Source organism: Vanellus vanellus (assembly GCF_965231255.1).
Source record: "Vanellus vanellus genome assembly, chromosome: 8".
Classification (NCBI taxonomy): Eukaryota; Metazoa; Chordata; class Aves; order Charadriiformes; family Charadriidae; genus Vanellus; species Vanellus vanellus.
This window is the reverse complement of record NC_138913.1, coordinates 28,878,174-28,896,245: the sequence shown is the minus strand read 5'-3', so window position 1 is coordinate 28,896,245 and position 18,072 is coordinate 28,878,174. Positions and strand designations below refer to the sequence as shown.

Sequence of the window (18,072 nt, the reverse complement as noted above, 5' to 3'; positions counted from 1 at the left end):
ACTCTATGATTCCATAATGATTCTATGTAGGAGGCTGTAGCCCATGGGAATGGCAGCTCCTGGGTGCCGGCAGCAGCGAACCCTACAGGAACCAGCACCTTTGGGGTGAGCAGGATGCCAGGGAGAGGAAAAAACACCAAAAAGAAAAAAAAGCAACATGTGAACACAAAACAGAGATAAAAAGGCAAAAATAGATGGCATAGCAGGACAAGGGTGACCAGGGCCTTTCAAGAGCAGCTGGACCTCATTTGCAGAGCATTTGAATGCACTTATTTCAAAGGGATTTGGGAGCCCTGGAGGGGCATCCCCATCATTTCTTGGTGCCTCTGCTCCTCCTCTCTCCAGGGGAAGCTGTGACTCTGCAGCCAGAACTGACCTCAGAGGACGGGGCAGTGCGGCCCCTTCCTGGAAGGAGCCAAAGCAGAAGTGCAGGAGCACAAATATTTGAAAAAAAAAATGGGACTCATTTTCCAGGGGCGTGCAGGGGAAAGCAAGCTCAGGGGAGTGGTGGTTTATTAACCATTTTATTTTCACTTGCACCGATAAAGTCCCTCTCAAAAACGTAGGGTGTAAAGTTCGCGTGATAAAAACACAGATTAATGAAAAGACAGTGGTTCGGGCTTCTCTTCATTAGCAATTACTCTCATCCACCCCTCTGCTATACATTTGCATTACGCTTGCCTCAGAGGCCTCAGCCCAGTCCAGAGCCCGTTGTGTCTGCAATTTTTTTGACATGGGGTAGCTGCCAATATTGCCAAGAGGTGCAGAGGTGTGTCTAACATTCCTCCCAGGAGGACCATGCATCTCTTTAGGAACTTTTCCCTTGGAAAAGCTCACTAGTCAGGCCCATAAGTCCCTTCGGTTCAGGAAAGTTTGGTTCATAAGGAAACAGAACTGAAGCAAAGGTGTCCTCAGTGTCCCTGTGGCTACGTCTGATGGATCCCCACCACCATGCTGCACATGCTCCTTAGCATTCCAACAGAGTAGGGATGGTGGTTATGAAAAGGTCTTTCTCTTACAAAACCAGCTACTGACACCGATGGTGACTGTGTTTTGGCCCCAGGACGGGGAGCGCTGGAAGGATCACCCCCCTCCTCCTTACTCCACGTCACGCAACATCCTCCGAGCGCCCGAAATCCCTCACCTCCGCGTTTTGGATCAGGTCCTCATACGTGGTGGGGCAGTAGGCTTTGTAGAGTTTTTCAGCCAGCGTGTTGCTGCCCGCGACCACGACTTTCCGGTTGTGGTTCATGAAGTTCCACAAGTGCAGCGCATAGGAGTGGTTGAAATTAGGGCTTTTGTCCCACACCTCATAGTACCGGCTCCAGGCTGGGTACGGTATGGGGTAGAAACGCTGGGGATTGAGGAAGGAGATGTTCTGGCAGCTGTGGTCCTCGGTGCCTTTGAAATCCGTGAGATTGCAGATGGTTTTGAGCATCCTTGTCATTAAAAAGGGCCCCTGGTTCCCCCAGATCCTCCCGTTGTACTTCAGAACGAAGTTCTCCATGCAATCCCAAATAAATTTGTGGTGGGCGGGGAAGCCAAAGATCCCATTGCTGGAGAACCGTGACTTCTGCGCTGCTAGGAAGCTTTCCTCGGGGATGGGCCTGATGGAGATGACGTCTGTGTCCATGTAGATGCCGCCGTACTTCCAAATGAGTGCCAGTCTGCTGGCGTCGGAGCTGACGTGGACCCAGTTCTTCTCCTGCTCCGGGACTACCTGCGGAGTTGGAAAGGTGAGACAGTGACGCCGCCGGCGGCGAACAGACGGCGCCCATCCGCTGGGCTGCTAATGGCACCATAAAACTCCACCCGCGTGCCTGCAAATGCCACTGACCGCCTTTTCTTCCTCCAGCTATTGAATTTTATTGGGATAAGATAAGGGGGCAGCGCAGGGCAATGCTTTGTTAATATATATGAATGCAGGAACATTTCACGGGTGTTTCGATGGACCCTACGATGTTAAATCAATGATGCCATGAATCATTGCGTGCCATTTCAGTGGGACACAACCCATTTAACACACTCCCTGTTCACTCCCAGCTCTTTGAAACAGGCTGGAGGGTTTTCACGGGCACTGTTGGTACGTGGAGTCATTTTTTTCTCAGAAGGAAGAGTTTGGAGGAAAATTGCCTGCCCTGCAAAGTGACGGAGCCAAACAAATTCGCCAAAAGCGACACGCAAGCAGTTTGCCAGGAACTTCATTCCAGGGTGGAGCTTGCAAGATCCCACCTTGCTTTTGCATATTGCTGTTACAGAAACTGAATCCTCTCCTGCATCTTATCTACTGGGGGCTCTCTCTCGGTGTGTGGCAGCATTAAGAAGCGCTCAAGGCAGCACATTTTGTTCAACCAGTTTCTGTCGAGAAAGATTATTAGGCGATGTTTTATCAAAACACGTATGCAATCTATTTTTACCAATGTTTCTTTTGCCAAGAAAAATCTGATTCTCCAGATAAGGGGGGGGGAGAATGCTGATTATGCGTTCAATAAACAGATCGATGAATACACTGCAAAACATGGCCAATATGAATGTATTCCGGACCAAAAAACCAAAAGCGACTAATTTCACATAGCCAGTCCTGTGTTCCTTCATTCATTTAAAGCCTATTTCAGACCTTTTTTCCCCCTTATTTTTTTCCTTATTTTTAACCATTTTCCTACTTCCCCATTTTGCCCTTATTATATTGCTCACCTGGTTGTACCACTGGAGCAGAGGAGTCTCCTGGAAGACAGTTTCCATCTGGAGAGGAAAAATGAAGACATTCTTCATAGAAGACAAAAGCGAGAAGGCTGCATAGCTGGAGTTCAAGTCCAACGCCGTGTCATTCGTAAGTCCCTTCATGAAGAGAATGATGGGCCGGTCCTGGTAAATCCTGGCGGCAGACTCCACGGAGCAAGACACCAGCGGGGGCGGCTCCAGTCGGTCCGTCGTCTCCAGAAAGATGATGCTTTTGCCGAGGTTCAAGACCTGCTCAGGTGTCAGGAAGTGTTTGGACATAGGCACATAGGAGAAGAAGCAGCTGGACAGCAGGGAGATCTCGTACAAAATGCCCGAGACAAAGAAGAAGCAGAGGCATATCTGGATTTTCTTCAGCATTCTTGCTTTCCTTGGGCCTTTGGTGTCATGCCTTGGACGTGGCCGCTAAGGAGAGACAAGGAACAGCAAAATTACATGCCATTGTTATTACTTAGCAGGACTGGGAAATGGTAGGACATGGCTTTGGACAGCGTAGCATGAAGGTCATTTGGTGAAGCTCCCGCCTTTCCCCAGGACCAGTCTGGTGAGATGTCTCACCGTGCAGAAGGCTCCACCCTCGGGGGTGAAGCGCTGGGGGAGTCCCACCTCCTCACCCCCATGCAGGCAGTCTTGGAGAAGGGACATGCAGCTATGTCTCATGGCACAGCGATGCGGCCATTGGGTTGGCAGAGAGAGAAGGACCAAGGGAGAGAGCAGGGACAGCGAGGCGAGAAGGATCCCGTAGCCCCATGCCAAGGCAAGGACCCCCAAGCCCATCCCCGGGGCAGGCTGGCGTAGCAAACTGTTCCCGAGCACTGCAGCATCATGCCAACATGTCCTTGTCCACAAGCAGGAGATGCCCAAGGGATCTGAGGAACAAACCCTGATGTGCCAGTGGAATTAGGTGGCCAAGGGGGCTGTGAGTCCCAGCAAGGGGAGGGTCCTGATTACAGTTTGGGACATGGCAGCCAAAGCTCAAACATTAGCACGTGGGCACCGAAGTCTTTTTCCCCAGTTTGCCCCTTTTGCTCCCACTTCAGCCCCAAAGGTTGTGAGGGACTCGGGTCCTGCAGGGACGGGGGCTGCAGAAGGACCAGAGAGAGACGGATATAAGGACAGAAAACGGATGGGTTTGTACAAGCGAAGAACTAGGACCTACCTGGATTATAGTTCTGACAAAACCCCGTTTCCAGCTTGTTTGTTTGCCATCACGGTGGCAAGCAGGTCCCCTTAAAGCCCAGCTCCCCGGTGAAGACACCCAAACGGTCTGCAGCATGCGAAGGAATTTCTGAAGACTGATGCACGGAGGAAAACCGGCTCCGCTGCGGTCCCAGAAACAGTTTGGGGCCAATGGGACCCACCTAAAAGGACGAAGAAGGGACGGTTTTTAGGTGAGACCCATCTCACACCTCCATCAGCCCACCCCAGCTCCTCGTTCCCGGTCTTGCCGCGACATGAGCCTGTACAGCACCGGGGAACTCCTGCCAGCGAGAGGCAGGATTGAATCTTATCTGCGTCGTTCTGTTTGACAGGCTCATGACGCAAGGAAATTCCCTCCCGAAATGCCACCTGGTTGCATCTGAGCAGCCCTCGTCTGCTGTGCAGAGACCACGAGCCGGGGTCCAGCGGAGGGGAGGCGCTTTGAATGACAACCCAACATCCACACGAGCCCTGGAAGCGCTTACAGCTTGATTAATTAAAGGCAAGAGGAGGAAATATGGCTCTGTGCGCTCGGTTAATTAATGAGACGCATTACCACGTCACCCAGCCAGAATATCGATAAGCCCTCAGCGTGGAAATTCCCCTGCCAAGCGCTGAGCGCGCTTGAAGCTGTGGCAGCTCCTGGTCCATTCCTCAGAGCTGGATCTCATCAAATTAAATATTAAAGCAACGACTGCTCCCGTCAGTACCGCTTCCCATACCGCCCAGCAAATTTTGCTGCTTTCCATTGCCGCCGCACGGGGTTTCTCCTCACGCCCCGGCTTCCCGCAAGAGCACGGGAGAAGATGCCGGGGGTGAAGCGGGTGACAACGCCGCAGCCACCAGGCACCCATGCGGCTCTGGGTTACCATCTGTCGGATAAAGGCAGGGGGTCCGCAGCCCGCGGAGGAGGTGTTGAGGTAAAATGGGCATAAACTAGGAAAATGAAACGTAAAAAGTAATTGAAGCAACCGAGGGAACTCGCTGCTGCTCAAGTCCTCTCTACTGCCCCAACCTTATTTAATTATTTATCAAATATTAAAATAAATAGTGACTAGAGATGATTTATCTACGATTAAGTTAAGGAACAATGCGGCATTGTTGATAAGCAGGGTACTCCTGTCAAGAAAGCGATGAACTGCGGGACCCAGTCAGCAAACCGAGAAAACCACTCAGAACTGCCAAGATCAGAAGAGAAATAGGTAAAAGGTAATTCTGGCGGAGGGAGATGACGACCGCCGACTCATTGACCCCCTGCCCAAACAATACCCCCTACTCAAAAGAGAACAACAGAAGAAGACGATAGAATCCACGCACAAATTTACATGGGAAGCGAAGAAATCTCAACCAACCGTTAAAGCGAATAACAACAAATACATATTAATTGTTTGACTACGTAACGATCAGTGTGTAGAATTGGAGACTTTTTGAAACTAAGGCATGCTCCCCGTTTGGGGATGAGCACCCCATTTCTCTGCATTGAGGGAATAAACTTGGAAACACCTCTGTTCTGTGCGTCGCTGGTTTGAGCACTGGGTAAAGAACCCAGATTTGGGATAAGAGAGGGAATGCTTTATTATTATTATTTATTTTTATTTTGTTTTCCCCTTCATTTTCCCCGCTTTCTCTCATTGCCCCTATCGCCCTGCAGAGGATTTGTCAGAGCCGGGAGAGGCGGCCCAGGGCCTCCCCGCAGCTATGGAATTTGGACGGAAGGCAGGGAACGGCCAAGCAAATACGGGTTGGAAGAGACCAATTTCCCCCCACCCCCACCCCCAGTCCCAGCTCTGACCTAAACCTGCTGCTGTTTCTGTGCTGCTCCGGTGCATTCCAGGGACCGGAGCTTCCTCCCTCCATTCCCCGCAGTTTTTAAATCTTGATGCTGCTCTCTTGGCAATGTTTTTGCTTGGAGCAGAAAACTCAGGCTTCGCTTTGATTAGAAATGGGGCCATCAGGACGTTCCCATTACCGGATTAATATTTCTTCTTTGATGGCCTAAAGATCCGATGTCTCGGGTCTTTATGAGCAGCCTAGCAAAGCCGTGCTCGCAACAGTCCTTCGAATTTAAAATAGTCCGGGAGGCATTTTATTTGCAAATTGTGGGCAGAGAATAAGTAGACACTCCGACCGATACCGTCTCTGCGTACGACATTGTGAAGAGGAACGCGAAGCTTCATCGTCTCATTCCGGGAAATTGTTTTGCTTGGTTGGTTTTCCAAAACCCCCTCCGCGGCGAGTTATGAATTCTCATCACATTTGACCCGGAGGCTGCTGTTATCAAAATGTTCGCTTCCCCGCTCGATTTAAAAGGACTGCAGAACCGAATGGCAAAAATAAATCCCGGCCATTGAATAGATTACCCTGCCGAGTGGGATGCTTCTCCGGCTGCAGCAGGCGGCATGCTGGCTTGATGGCCCATCTTGTAAAGATATTTCTTTTCTTGGGGGCAATTTCAGTATTTCAAGTGCAGGATGAAAACTGGGGGGGGGAGAGGAGGGAGAGACTACGAGCGAGATCACTACCGATGCGCGATAATTCCTCCGAGGCATCCGTGAGGAGGCATGTGGGGCGGGGAGGCGCAGGGGGGGATTTTTGCAGTAAATGCCAGCGAAGGGAGGGAGTAAATTGACCGTGGCCGCGCAACACCCCTGCGCATCACAGCCCTGACCCCACGGCAAACACCGGGGTCCCCGCGGGGACAGCCTGGCCAGAGGCATCCCCTTCCCAAGGCACCCACAACCGGACCCCACAGGGATGCGGAAGGCGGGCTCACCTTGCACGGGGGACCGCCTCTTCTCATTCGCCAAAAGGAGATTATTTTTTTAATTTTATTATTATTATTATGAAAATAATAAATGCACCTGCAGCTTTCATTTTGCACAGCCCTTTAGTTCAAATTGGGTTTGAGTTTCGGACTATGTGCGTTATGAATTACAGTTTATGCACCGCAGGTAAATAATACACGTAGAGACCTCCGGCAATGCCAAACTCCGCAGTCACTGAATCCTCATCCCCACGGCATCCCTCGGGGTTCAAAGGAGAGACTCCCATCCTCTTGCCTATCCCCAAAACTGCGCCTTTCCTCCGAGAACCGGCGGGTTTTGCATTTGGGTCTGCACTCAGCCAGCCGGGGGACGGTCCTTATTTCTCCTGGCAGGGAATAACCCCGGAGCAGTCCCCGTTTGTAACGCACACGGCACGGCTCGAACCTACACCGGTTTACTTTCATGTCTTTACGGGATCTGCTTGAGGAAATTACAGCCACAATTGAGCCCGCGCACGTGCGCCCACTTCAAAGCCAACCTCCTTCCAGATTTAACACCCGGCACATTTGGGGGTGAGGAAAACCTCTAGAAGAATATACCCTATTCATCACAGACGGTAATTAACACAGCTTTTCCGACCTCCGGCGACGTGTGCCGGCAAAGGGGCATCTTACCCTGCCACTTCTCACCTGCTTTCCACTTCTACAACCTGAGGTGTTCATAGAGATAAAGCCAAACTCACCTCTTGGCCGCAAAAAGCGGGCAAAGCGTGTGGTCTGTTGGGAAGCAAAGCCAAGCTGAACCACGCTGGAAGGTACCCACAGCCGGTGGCGAGCCCTTTGCCTGCACCAGAGGACCTGCGCTGCCTCGCCACTATCTTCTGCCCTGCCAGGGCTTGGAGCAGCCTCATGGCTTGTTCGCCACCAGCTCTGGTGTTTGCATTCTCGGTGCGCTGAGATAAGGCTGAGGAAGGAGCTCGGGCTGTGTTTTCAGAAGCGTTGCGAGCTCCTTTGGGCAGCCCAACCTGTGAGGGTCAGGAGAGATGGGTGGGACTACCATTTCCACCTTTCGAGGGCGGTTTACAGCATATTTTTTGCAGCCCAGAAAGCCACCCGTAGCCCGGGCTGCATCAGAAGAAGTGTGGCCAGCAGGGCGAGGGAGGGGATTCTGCCCCGCTGCTCTGGTGAGACCCCACCTGGAGTACTGCCTCCAGCTCTGGAACCCCCAACATAAGAAAGACATGGACCTGGTGGAGCATGTCCAGAGGAGATGCTGCGAGGGCTGGAGCACCTCTGCTGGGAGGACAGGCTGGGAGAGGTGTGGGTGTTCAGCCTGGAGAAGAGAAGGCTTCAGGGAAACTGGTCTTCCAGTCCCTAAAGGGGCTACAGGAGAGCTGGGGAGGGACTTTTTACAGCATGTAGTGACACGGAATGGCTTCAAACTGGAAGGGGGGAGATTTAGATGAGATAACAGGAAGAAATTTTTCACTCTGAGGGTGGTGAGCCCCTGGCACAGGTTGCCCAGAGAAGCTGTGGCTGCCCCATCCCTGGAGGTGTTCAAGGCCAGGTTGGACGGGGCTTGGAGCAACCTGGGCTGGGGGGAGGTGTCCCTGCCCAGGGCAGGGGGGTGGGACTTGATGATCTCAAGCTCCCTTCCAACCTAAACCATTCTACGATATTAAGCCTTTTCTCTTTGTACCCAGATCTGCACTTGCAGAGGCCACTTTGCACCCTATCTTAGATCTCTTTGCCCTACAGCAAAGAACAGCTTTGCTGGAGTGGCATTGAATACTTGAAGAAAGGAACCTCCTACAGAAACACATCTCAAATAACACCACACCTCCTGAACTGGCTGCCTGACAAGCTCCGAAGCCTGCCCAGCTCCCCATTAGAGATCAGGCAGGCAGGCAGGGAGTCTTGCTGATCCCTCAGAGCTTCTGCCCGTCCCCAGGAGGATGCCCTGAGCGGTACAGGAGAGCCGTCAGGTGCCCCCAGGATCGGAATGACCCACCTCAGGTTGGAAGGGTGCCCCAGAGCTTTCCTGGCCCTGGGGTGTAAGGGGTATGAACCTCAGTGGCTGTCCTGTGCTGGGACAGCAGAATTTGTAAGGGAGAGGTGGAGCTGTGGTGTTGAAGAGAACTCCCCAGGACACCCCCCTCCTGCAGCCCTGACCTGTGCTGGACCAGCACCGCTCAGCCCATGCAAGGAGACCAGAGCATCCCGCTGGGATGCAAACCCCCACAGCAATCAGGCTGGGTGCAGCTCCCTTTTTTCCTCTTCTCCTGATTTTTGGCAAGGCTGTATATCCAGGGCTGGAAGCTTTGTCCAGCCAACGGGTGCCAACAGCCCCAATAGATACACACAAGCATGGCAAAACCACTCATTTGCCACCCGGAAAACCACCTCTCTCCACCACCATCAACCACTTAGCGCTTATAAGCCACCAAAAAGCGCTCCGCTCATCCCCTCCACGGCCCGTGGTGCCAGCCAAAAAAAAAAAAAAAAAAAAAAGGAAAAAAAAAAAAAGCCAACCTGCCTGCTCTTAAAAATTAGCTACCGAATAATGCCAGGGTGTGCCCGCTCATTTCTGGCCAGCTTGGGGGCGCCCCACCGCAGGGAGCAGAGGGCTTTGTTTGCGCTCCCACATACGTGCTTCCTGCTGCGGCAAGCTGGCGGAGGATGCCAATGCTGCTGCAGAGCAAACAGTCCCCGCGGAAAGCTATGGAGATAGTCAGGGCTTAATCAGCAGATAGCGCCCTGGGCAAAAACTCAGGGAAAGCTCCGGCTCCAAAGAAGTCCCTCGGGCAATGACGTAGGTGAGGAGCCCTCACGCCCCGACACACCTCTCTGCGAGAAACACTCTCCTTCGGCAAACACTCGCTCAGGTCCGTCGTTTGCAGTTTGACTTGCAAGGAAAGAGGATGGCCGGGGTCCAGTTCCAAAGCCGGGAGCTCCTCCAGGGATGAATCCATCCATCCATCCCTTCCCAGTGCACATACATAGTGTCTGCTGAGCCTACAGAATGCATTAATACAGGGATATGCATGGGAACAGGGGGCAGCTGTTATTAAAAGTTTCAGCCCAGCTTTTATCTCGCACAACATGAAAGCATCCTCCTCCTGCACCATCTCCCCCCATTGCCTCGATGTGCCACCAAACCCCTTGCCCCGTGTCCCGGGTTGAGTGACACAGCACTAATTTATCTTCTAATGTTTGGGTAAACTACACTTTTACAAGACTCTAGTGTCTGAATTTGTGAAAAATATTTACTCTAGTCAGCTACGGTGTGTTGGTTTGAAGGTCTCAGTGTTTTCGAGCTCGCCAGGTGTGGGAATGAGGAGGAGCGAGACCCGGGCACTGTACCCAAGGTGGGCAACACAGTTATTTCATACCATGAGTGGCACATTTAGTATAAATTAGAAAGTTTGCTGAGGAGTTTTCTCTCTTCCTTGATAGCAGCAATCCTGAGAACCTCTTCCCCTGGTGGCAGACCCTTGAGCCCTTCCCTTCCTCCCGAAGCCAAAGTGTCCCACACTCAAGGCCAGGCTGGACGGGGCTTGGAGCAACCTGGGCTGGTGGGAGATGTCCCTGCCTATGGCAGGGGGGTGGGAACTAGATGATCTTTCAGGTCCCTTCCAACCTAACCCATTCTATGAGTCTATGAAAATCCTGATGCTGATCTGCGTTGCCCTCTGGAGGAGCCTGGGCTTTGCTTCATTGCATGGGGAGTCCAGAATAATGAGAGTCTGCAGGCAGAGCCCATAATTGGTGTCCACGGGAGTCTGCAGTAATTGGTGTCCCTGCATCCCCAAGGGCTTGGTGGCCTGGCCAAGGGAGGTGAAAAATCACACCCCAGTGTCACATAAGCAGTCTGCAGCAGAATAAGGCCCCAGCTCCCAGCAAGGTGACTAGTGACAAAGTTTTCCCTTCACCTCTCCATGCTGCTGCACGTCCAACAAGCGCAGAGCAACATTTCAGCCTTGAACACCATGGGAGACTCACCATGATTAGAGAGAAAGCGTTGCCTTGGCCCATGGTGTGCCTGCTCAGGTTTGGTTCACGCGCAGTGCTGGCCACTTGGAGTGGCACAGCCAGCGTCTTGGTCTGCAGACGTTCAACTGTTTCGTCTGATGCTCTCTGCTCGCTGGGCCAGCCTGGCTTTCTGCTCTACAGCCCACCCAAGCCTTCATCTTCTCCGTAGCGGAGACCCTGTGGAGATTTCTCTTTATCCTGAATAACCTTCAAGACAGTAATCCTACAAAATCACCCTTGCTCCACTCGGGGATGAGGTTCATTTTATTCCTGAGCTTGGGAATCTGCTTCAGTTTTGCTCCATGAAAGGATGAACATATCTGCTCTGGCGATCTCCTCCAAAACTGGAGGTGCTTCAATGTGGCTGCTCGAGGGTGCTCCAGCAGTGGCTGAGCACTGCTCTCCGTGAGCCCAACCAGCTGCTGGTCTGGATTTGGCCCCAGTAACATTCAAAAAGCTGATTTCTCACCTGTTCAGAAGAGAAGCCAGGGCTGGAAGACAAGCATCCCATGCAGGCACGGGTGTTCCCCTAGAAGCATAACACATAATAATATTTCCATACATGCTCTCAGCAACGCCCAAAACAGGTGTTTACATTAAATAATATTAAACAATATCTAATTTTCTAAACCTTACCAAAGGTCCACTTAGGTCCATGCCTCTGACCACTGCCAAGCACAGTTAGATAAGGTTAGATAAGCTCCTCAGGGCTCACCACCTGCTCACACTTCCCATAGCTCCCTTCTGAAACACAGGCACTTGTCCCAAATGAGCCAACTGATGTTGTTTATTGCTGAAGTAGACCTCTTCCTAGAAAATTTCAGCCCATCTGACAACCACCTCGGGAAGTTACAGCAATTAAATTCGGGTGCTCGTTGGTCGGGGGCTGTGCACGGGGCACAGCCCAGCTTTTCACCATCACCTTGCACTGTCTCGCTACGCACTTCCAAGAAAACTCTGGCTCAGCCTTCTCTCTATAAACTCTTTTGAATAGGGAGAGACAGCAACTAGACCCCCTTCACCTCCTCTGGTCTGGGTTGAACAAACACAGCTCCCTCGACCTTTCCTTGCATGTCCTCCATCGCCATCCTGGTGGCTCTCCACTATGCCCTCTCTGGTTTTCCGATGTCTTTCAAAAGAAAGTACACCCCAGTAATGGGGGTCCTAACATGGACATGGTAGCCAGCTATGGCCTCCTACGTGCCAAGACAAGGGGAGTAAACCCTTCCTCACCCCACAGTGCTCAGCTTTGAGTAGGACCTCTGGAAGACCAGCCTGGATGTTCACAAATACGGGGCAAAACGCAGCTGGATTTTCTCCCTTTGCACACTAATCCTTTTAGGCATTCTGCTTGCTGTTGTAAACTGCCAACATGTATATCTTTTGGTATTTACTGAGAGCTTGTGTCTTTTTAGAATTATGTTGATCTGGTAGAGAACTCATTTGCTCCTTTTGAGTTTTCTCAGTTATTTTACCGAAAGTCAATAGATGTCTCTTGGGAAGCGGTAAAGCACTTAGACCTCCTGTGCATACGGAGAGAAGAAAAGTGGCGCTCATACCACCTTCTTATAAAGAGAGGGACCCAGAGTTACACAGCTCCAACGCGAGCTGGTCGGTGGGTTCAGAGGAAGGCAGGGCCACGGGCACTAATGCACGGAGGGGAAAAAAAAAAAAAAAAAAAAAATATCAGCGGAAGGAATGCAAGGAGCCGAACCGTGCCAGATCACAAGCAATTGTAAAGCCATACATTTGTGCTTAAAGGTTTGCGTATTTGTATTTCTAACGCTTGCAATGCCCATACAGCTTCAGAGATAAAGCAAGTGTAACCACTGAAAAAGCAGCCACCCTATCTGCAATGTAAGGAGAGTTTACCCTTATATGCCTAATTTTACTTCGTTAAGCGTTTTGCAACTTCCCAGCTTGTGATAGCATCACCCTCTGCAAACACACGCGCGTTATTATAGATTTCCTCCACTTCGATTTCATCACCCTTTGCGATATTAACTTACACATGGTCACACCAGGACTTTGGGGAACTGATTTTAAGTGTTTTCTGCAATGGACAGCTGTTGTACAGGGAGTCATTAACTGCAGACACGATGTTTTCGGTTACCATATAGATGGAGATGGTTTAGTTGGGGGTGCCTCTAAATCTGCCTTTACATCAGGAAGGCTTTCTGCACTGGTGTATCAGAGTGCAAACACCATTAGACCCTGGGGCCTCAACTTGGCAAAAATATTTAAAAAAAAAAAAAAAACCTCCTCCCATTAGAAACAGTTCTGTTACCTCTGACCAGAGCCAGTGCAAACGACCAGTTTACATGCCAACGATTATATTTCAGGCACTGAGAGCCAGGCTGTGTCAACCCTGCAAGGCAAAAAAACCCCACCAAGCAGAGCCCATCGCATGCGAGTGGAACGGTCTGAAGAAAACCCACCCAGGTCCTACCCACCGCTGCAAGTCTGGTCCTGCTGGACCCCACAGAGCTCCCAGCCCCTAAAAAGGAGAAACCCTGGAGAATGGTAAAACTCCAGACAAGCAGTTACTTTGCCTCTAAGAGAAGGCCAGAAGGCTGTGCCGCCTTACAGCGTGCCCTGGACAGGCTGGAGAATTGGGCAGAGAGGAACCTTATGAAGTTCACCAAGGGCAAGTGTAGGGTACTGCACCTGGGGAGGAATAAACCCATGTACCAGTACAAGTTGGGGGCTGACCTCTTGGAGAGCGGCTCTGTGGAAAGGGACCTGGGAGTCCTGGTGGCCAACAGGATGCCCATGAGGCAGCAATGTGCCCTGGTAGCCAAGAAGGCCAATGGCATCCTGGGGGGCATCAAGAAGAGTGTGGCCAGCAGGTGGAGCGAGGTCATCCTCCCCCTCTGCTCTGCCCTGGGGACGCCACATCTGGAGCACTGTGTCCAGTTCTGGGCTCCCCGGGTCAAGAAGGACAGGGAACTGCTGGAGACGGTCCAGCAAAGGGCTACAGAGATGATGAGGGGACTGGAGCATCTCTCTTATGAGGCAAGGCTGAGGGACGTGGGGCTTTTCAGTCTGGAGAAGACTGAGGGGGGATCTTATCAATGCTTATAAATCCTTAAAGGGAGGGTGCCGGGGGGTGGGAACCGTCTTTTTTCAGTGGTGCCCAGTGACAGGACAAGAGGGAACGGGCACAGACTTGAGCGTAGGAAGTTCCATCTCAACATGAGGTGGGTTTTATAATACAACAAATGTTTGTAAGTGCTCTATTAGCACAGTGCCCCTGAGCAGATTGATCTGCCCCACGTTGATCCCTGCCCTCTGGGATAAGCACGTTAGAAATCTACAGCAGAAGTCTACCAGAAAAGCGTGCTTGATTTTATTAGCATCTTGCGGACAGCCAGCAACAAGAGCTTTCTATATTCATGAATTCATCAGATTCGTATTTCAAAAATAATAAATGTTGTTATTATTGTTGGAATGAATTTCTCTATTATGTGCTGAGTGATTGTAACTACTTACTGCCTCCAGCACAGGAACCACCAAAAGAATAATACAAACAAATAATATTTCTGTAGTTGTTGCTACAGGGTTGTGTTAGGGTTTTTTTTTTTTTAAAATGAGAAAGGTATTAAGCAGAACAACAGCAACAATCGCAACAGAAATAAAGTCATTATAAGGCTGTGTATAACACTACCAGTTGGTTTTGTTGGTTTTTTGTTTTGGTTTGTTTTTTTTCTCCCAAGGTAAATTTAGTTTGGGGCACATGACTCGCGCTTATGTGGGATTTTTCTTGATTTCCTGGAGCTCTGGCCCTAATAACAGCTTTCTGCCCGCTTTATCCTATGTACAGAGGAAGGAAAGCAAAACAAGTCTCGGCAGAATGACTTCCTGATCCAAAGATTGAGAAGGAGGACAACGAGGCTGTTTGCTTGAAACCCCTTATCGACACCTATTAGCCTGTGCGTGGGCCCCCTTGGCTCGTGTACTTTGGAGGTGGGGCTTTCACTGTCCACAGGCACCTCCAGCGCCACAGCTTTTATTCGCGAAAGCTCGTCCGCGAAACGCCCTGCCCTGACAAAGAGCAGAGGAGGTGAACCAACTGACCATAAGTTATGCACCTGCAAGCTAAATCTAGATAGCCCGTGGGTAGAGCGGATCAGCTGTGATAGATGGCTTCCCTCCAGCTAGCCGGCAGCCTGGGGAGCGGGAAAAAAAGGCAGAAGGGACTGCAGAGCTGCCTGGGAGGCGCTCCAGCAACTCTGCTAGCATGGGCTAGTCTCCCCTGCTATCACCGAAGGGTTTACAGTAGAAGTAATCATAGAATCGTCTAGGTTGGAAGGGACTTTTAAGATCATGGAGTCCAACCATCAACCTAACGCTGCCAAGTCCACCACTAAATCACATCCCTCAGCTCCACATCTACCCGTCTATTAAATACCTCCAGGGATGGCGACTCCACCGCTTCCCTGAGCAGCCTGTTCCAATGTTTGATAACCCTTTTATGTGAAAAAAAATTCCTAATATCTGATCTAAACCTCCCCTCGCGCAACTCAAAGCCGTTTCCTCTTGTCCTATCGCCTGTTCCTTGGGAGAAGAGGTCAACCCCCACCTCACTACACCCTCCTTTCAGGGAGCTGTGGAGAGCGTGAAGGTCTCTCCTCAGCCTCCTTTTCTCCAGGCTGAACACCCCCAGTTCCCTCTGCCACTCCTCATAAGACTTGTTTTCTAGACCCTCTTCACCCTAGTTATTTCTTCCCCATCACCATCAGCAGGTCCCCTCACTGCCTCCATAGGGCTCCATCCTGACCTTCCTTTTCACATGATCAACATGGTGTGCCGTCCCCCCCATCTGAAGAGCTGCCACGGCATTGTAATGTAGAAAATTAGCAAAATCACACGACTTTCCAAGAGGCCCAATCTAGTTGTCAGCAGATTTTGATATGGGTACAATGGGAGGGATTCAAAAGAGATGGGATCCCACCGTGCCAAAACACAACATTTGGTTGAGCATCTGCCAAAACAAAACTAACAGACTGCTGAGAAGGCTGCATTTTCCAGGTTTCTTTTTTTTTAAAAAAAAAAAAAAAAAAAAAAGGCATGCACAATGACACAGAGGATCATTGTGAGCATCTTCAGCTCCCCAGCCTATGTGAGCAAGTACCCACTGAGAGCCGGAGGGGACATTTATTATCAATGCTAGGTAAAATTTAAACTTATGGCCCAAGAGTGACGATAAGTTGCTCTGCCGCCACACTATAATATTCTCAGCGTATCCCTATACAGAATTCAGGATTTTCCTCTGCAATAACGTGGCTTAATTCTGCAAGTTGCAGACTCTCAGTCTGTTGCAACAGAGCAGAGGAACCAGTCATTTCCATGTTACCTCCATTTCAGTCACTCCATGTCATTATCTGATGAGAAAAATTAAAATTACATTTTGGGGGGCTAAAATTTTCATAGAGAACATGCCCTCATTAACTCTGCTGACCACCTGTGCATCCGTGACGTTGGAGATGGTGTGAGACCTTCCCACGAGCAACACTCTGCACTGGCACTTTTAGAGGAGGACCTCTTCTCTCCCAAGAGTAAGAATAATTTCTGCAATTACTTGGGAGTTGCAGAGGTGTCTCTGACCCATGAAGATGTACCCTGCATGGACAACCTGCCGCCATCCCTTCTTGCCTTCTTCCCCCCCACTTTGGAAATTTGTGCTTATATGAGAGACAGAGATAAGATCCAGATCTTAAAGGGGGCTTGCAAGAAAGATGGGGACAGACTTTTTAATAGGGTCTGTAGTGGTAGGACAAGAGGTAATGGTTTTAAACTGGAAGAGGGAAGATTCAGACTAGATATAAGGAAGACATTTTTCACAATGAGGGTGGTGAGACAATGGCCCAGGTTGCCCAGAGAGGTGGGAGATGCGTGGGAGATGCCCCATCCCAAGAAACATTCAAGGCCAGGTTGGATGGGGCTCTGATCCAGTTCAAGATGTCCCTGCTCATGGCACGGTTGGACCAGATGGCCTTTAAAGGTCTCTTCCAGCCCAAACTATTCTATGATTCTGTAATCTCCAGAGTAGGGAGAGTGGATGCAGAGACGACGGGGACGGACAAAAATGTCAGGACAGCAGAAAGACGCGCCTTCAAAGGGAGGGGAAAGCTGGAGCCAGGCTGAGCGCGACCACGCGCACGTAAGGGGAAAAGGAAAGTCATTGAAAGTTTCCTCGGTGAAACAAATAAAAGTAGGCCGCAAGAGGGGCGGCCAGCCAGCAGAAGCAGAACCAGGCTAAAGGGTAATCAAATCATTCCCTCCAAATTAAGCAGATAACTAGTTTTTGACAGTAAAGGCGATGAGGATTGGGGAGCAGAGGCAGACAGCTGCCGGGAATAAGAGGTGGGGAATGAAAGCAGCCACATCTTCAGTGAAGGCAGGACCTCCCTCCTCTCTCCCCCTCCCCGGGACCCAGATGAAGCCTGAGGGGTTGGGGAAGTCTCCATCCCATTTGGGGAGAAGCGGCACATGGTGTGCAGAGGGGGAGAGCAGAGATTTCTAATGAGTCTTGCGGGTCAAATGGCACTGATTGAACCCCCACAAGCAAATGGATTATAAGGAAAGTAAAGGCAGATAAGGAAAATGAAAGGCATGAGCTAGCCAGCTACGGCTGTGTTAACCCGTTTATAGTTATACACAAGATTGTAGGACAAATTCTGAAGGAAACATTAATTAAAAGGCACTGAGAAAAATGAGATAAAGTGCAACACGGGTTTACCAAAGGCAGTTTGTGCCAGACTGTGCTGACATCTCCCTTTGATAAGATAATTGGTTTTCCAGACAAGGGAAATTTGGTAGATCTAATCTATCTGGAGTTCAATAAAGCATTTGATATGGTGCCGCATGGGAAATTATTAGTGAAGCTTGAGGAAAATGAGAATTAACAGAAGAACTCTGAAGTGAAGAGAGCAGGGGCTGGTGCAGAGACAGCGGCGGGATAGTCACGGGGGGAAAGGGGACCAGCAAGAGGTTGCTGGTGGGTGTCCGAAAACCCCGTCTTGAGACTGATCCTGGTAGAGGCCACCTCGAAGGCTGGGAGCAGACTGGTGAAATTTGCTTGCTTACCTGGATTTTCCGCAGCGGGACTCCCACACGCTCAGAGCTCGCAACCTTGGACGCTGTCAGATGGGAGCATCACCGCAGACTTTGTAGGGATGCACCTGCACCATGAGATGGCAATGTTGTTCCACCAAAGAGCTTCCCTCTCCTCTCATCTTCCAGCTCCAGTTTGCGCTGTCCGGACACATTTATTTCAGTACATACGCCAAGAATTATCAGTGATTGCAACTGCGAAAGGACGATGATGGTGGGAA

The 18,072-nt window shown here is 50.6% G+C and overlaps 1 protein-coding gene across 1 annotated transcript; it reads right to left on the bottom strand.

Annotated features, from left to right (window-relative positions):
• Nucleotides 1–1,108: 1,108 nt before the first annotated feature.
• On the bottom strand, nucleotides 1,109–4,015 carry A4GNT (alpha-1,4-N-acetylglucosaminyltransferase; the record flags this gene model as incomplete). The annotated part of the gene is made up of 3 exons (XM_082486865.1): nucleotides 1,109–1,720; nucleotides 2,695–3,144; nucleotides 3,899–4,015. The coding sequence occupies 3 exons, from the start codon at nucleotides 4,013–4,015 to the stop codon at nucleotides 1,109–1,111; spliced, it is 1,179 nt and encodes a 392-aa protein (XP_082342991.1).
• Between the last annotated feature and the right edge of the window lie 14,057 nt (nucleotides 4,016–18,072).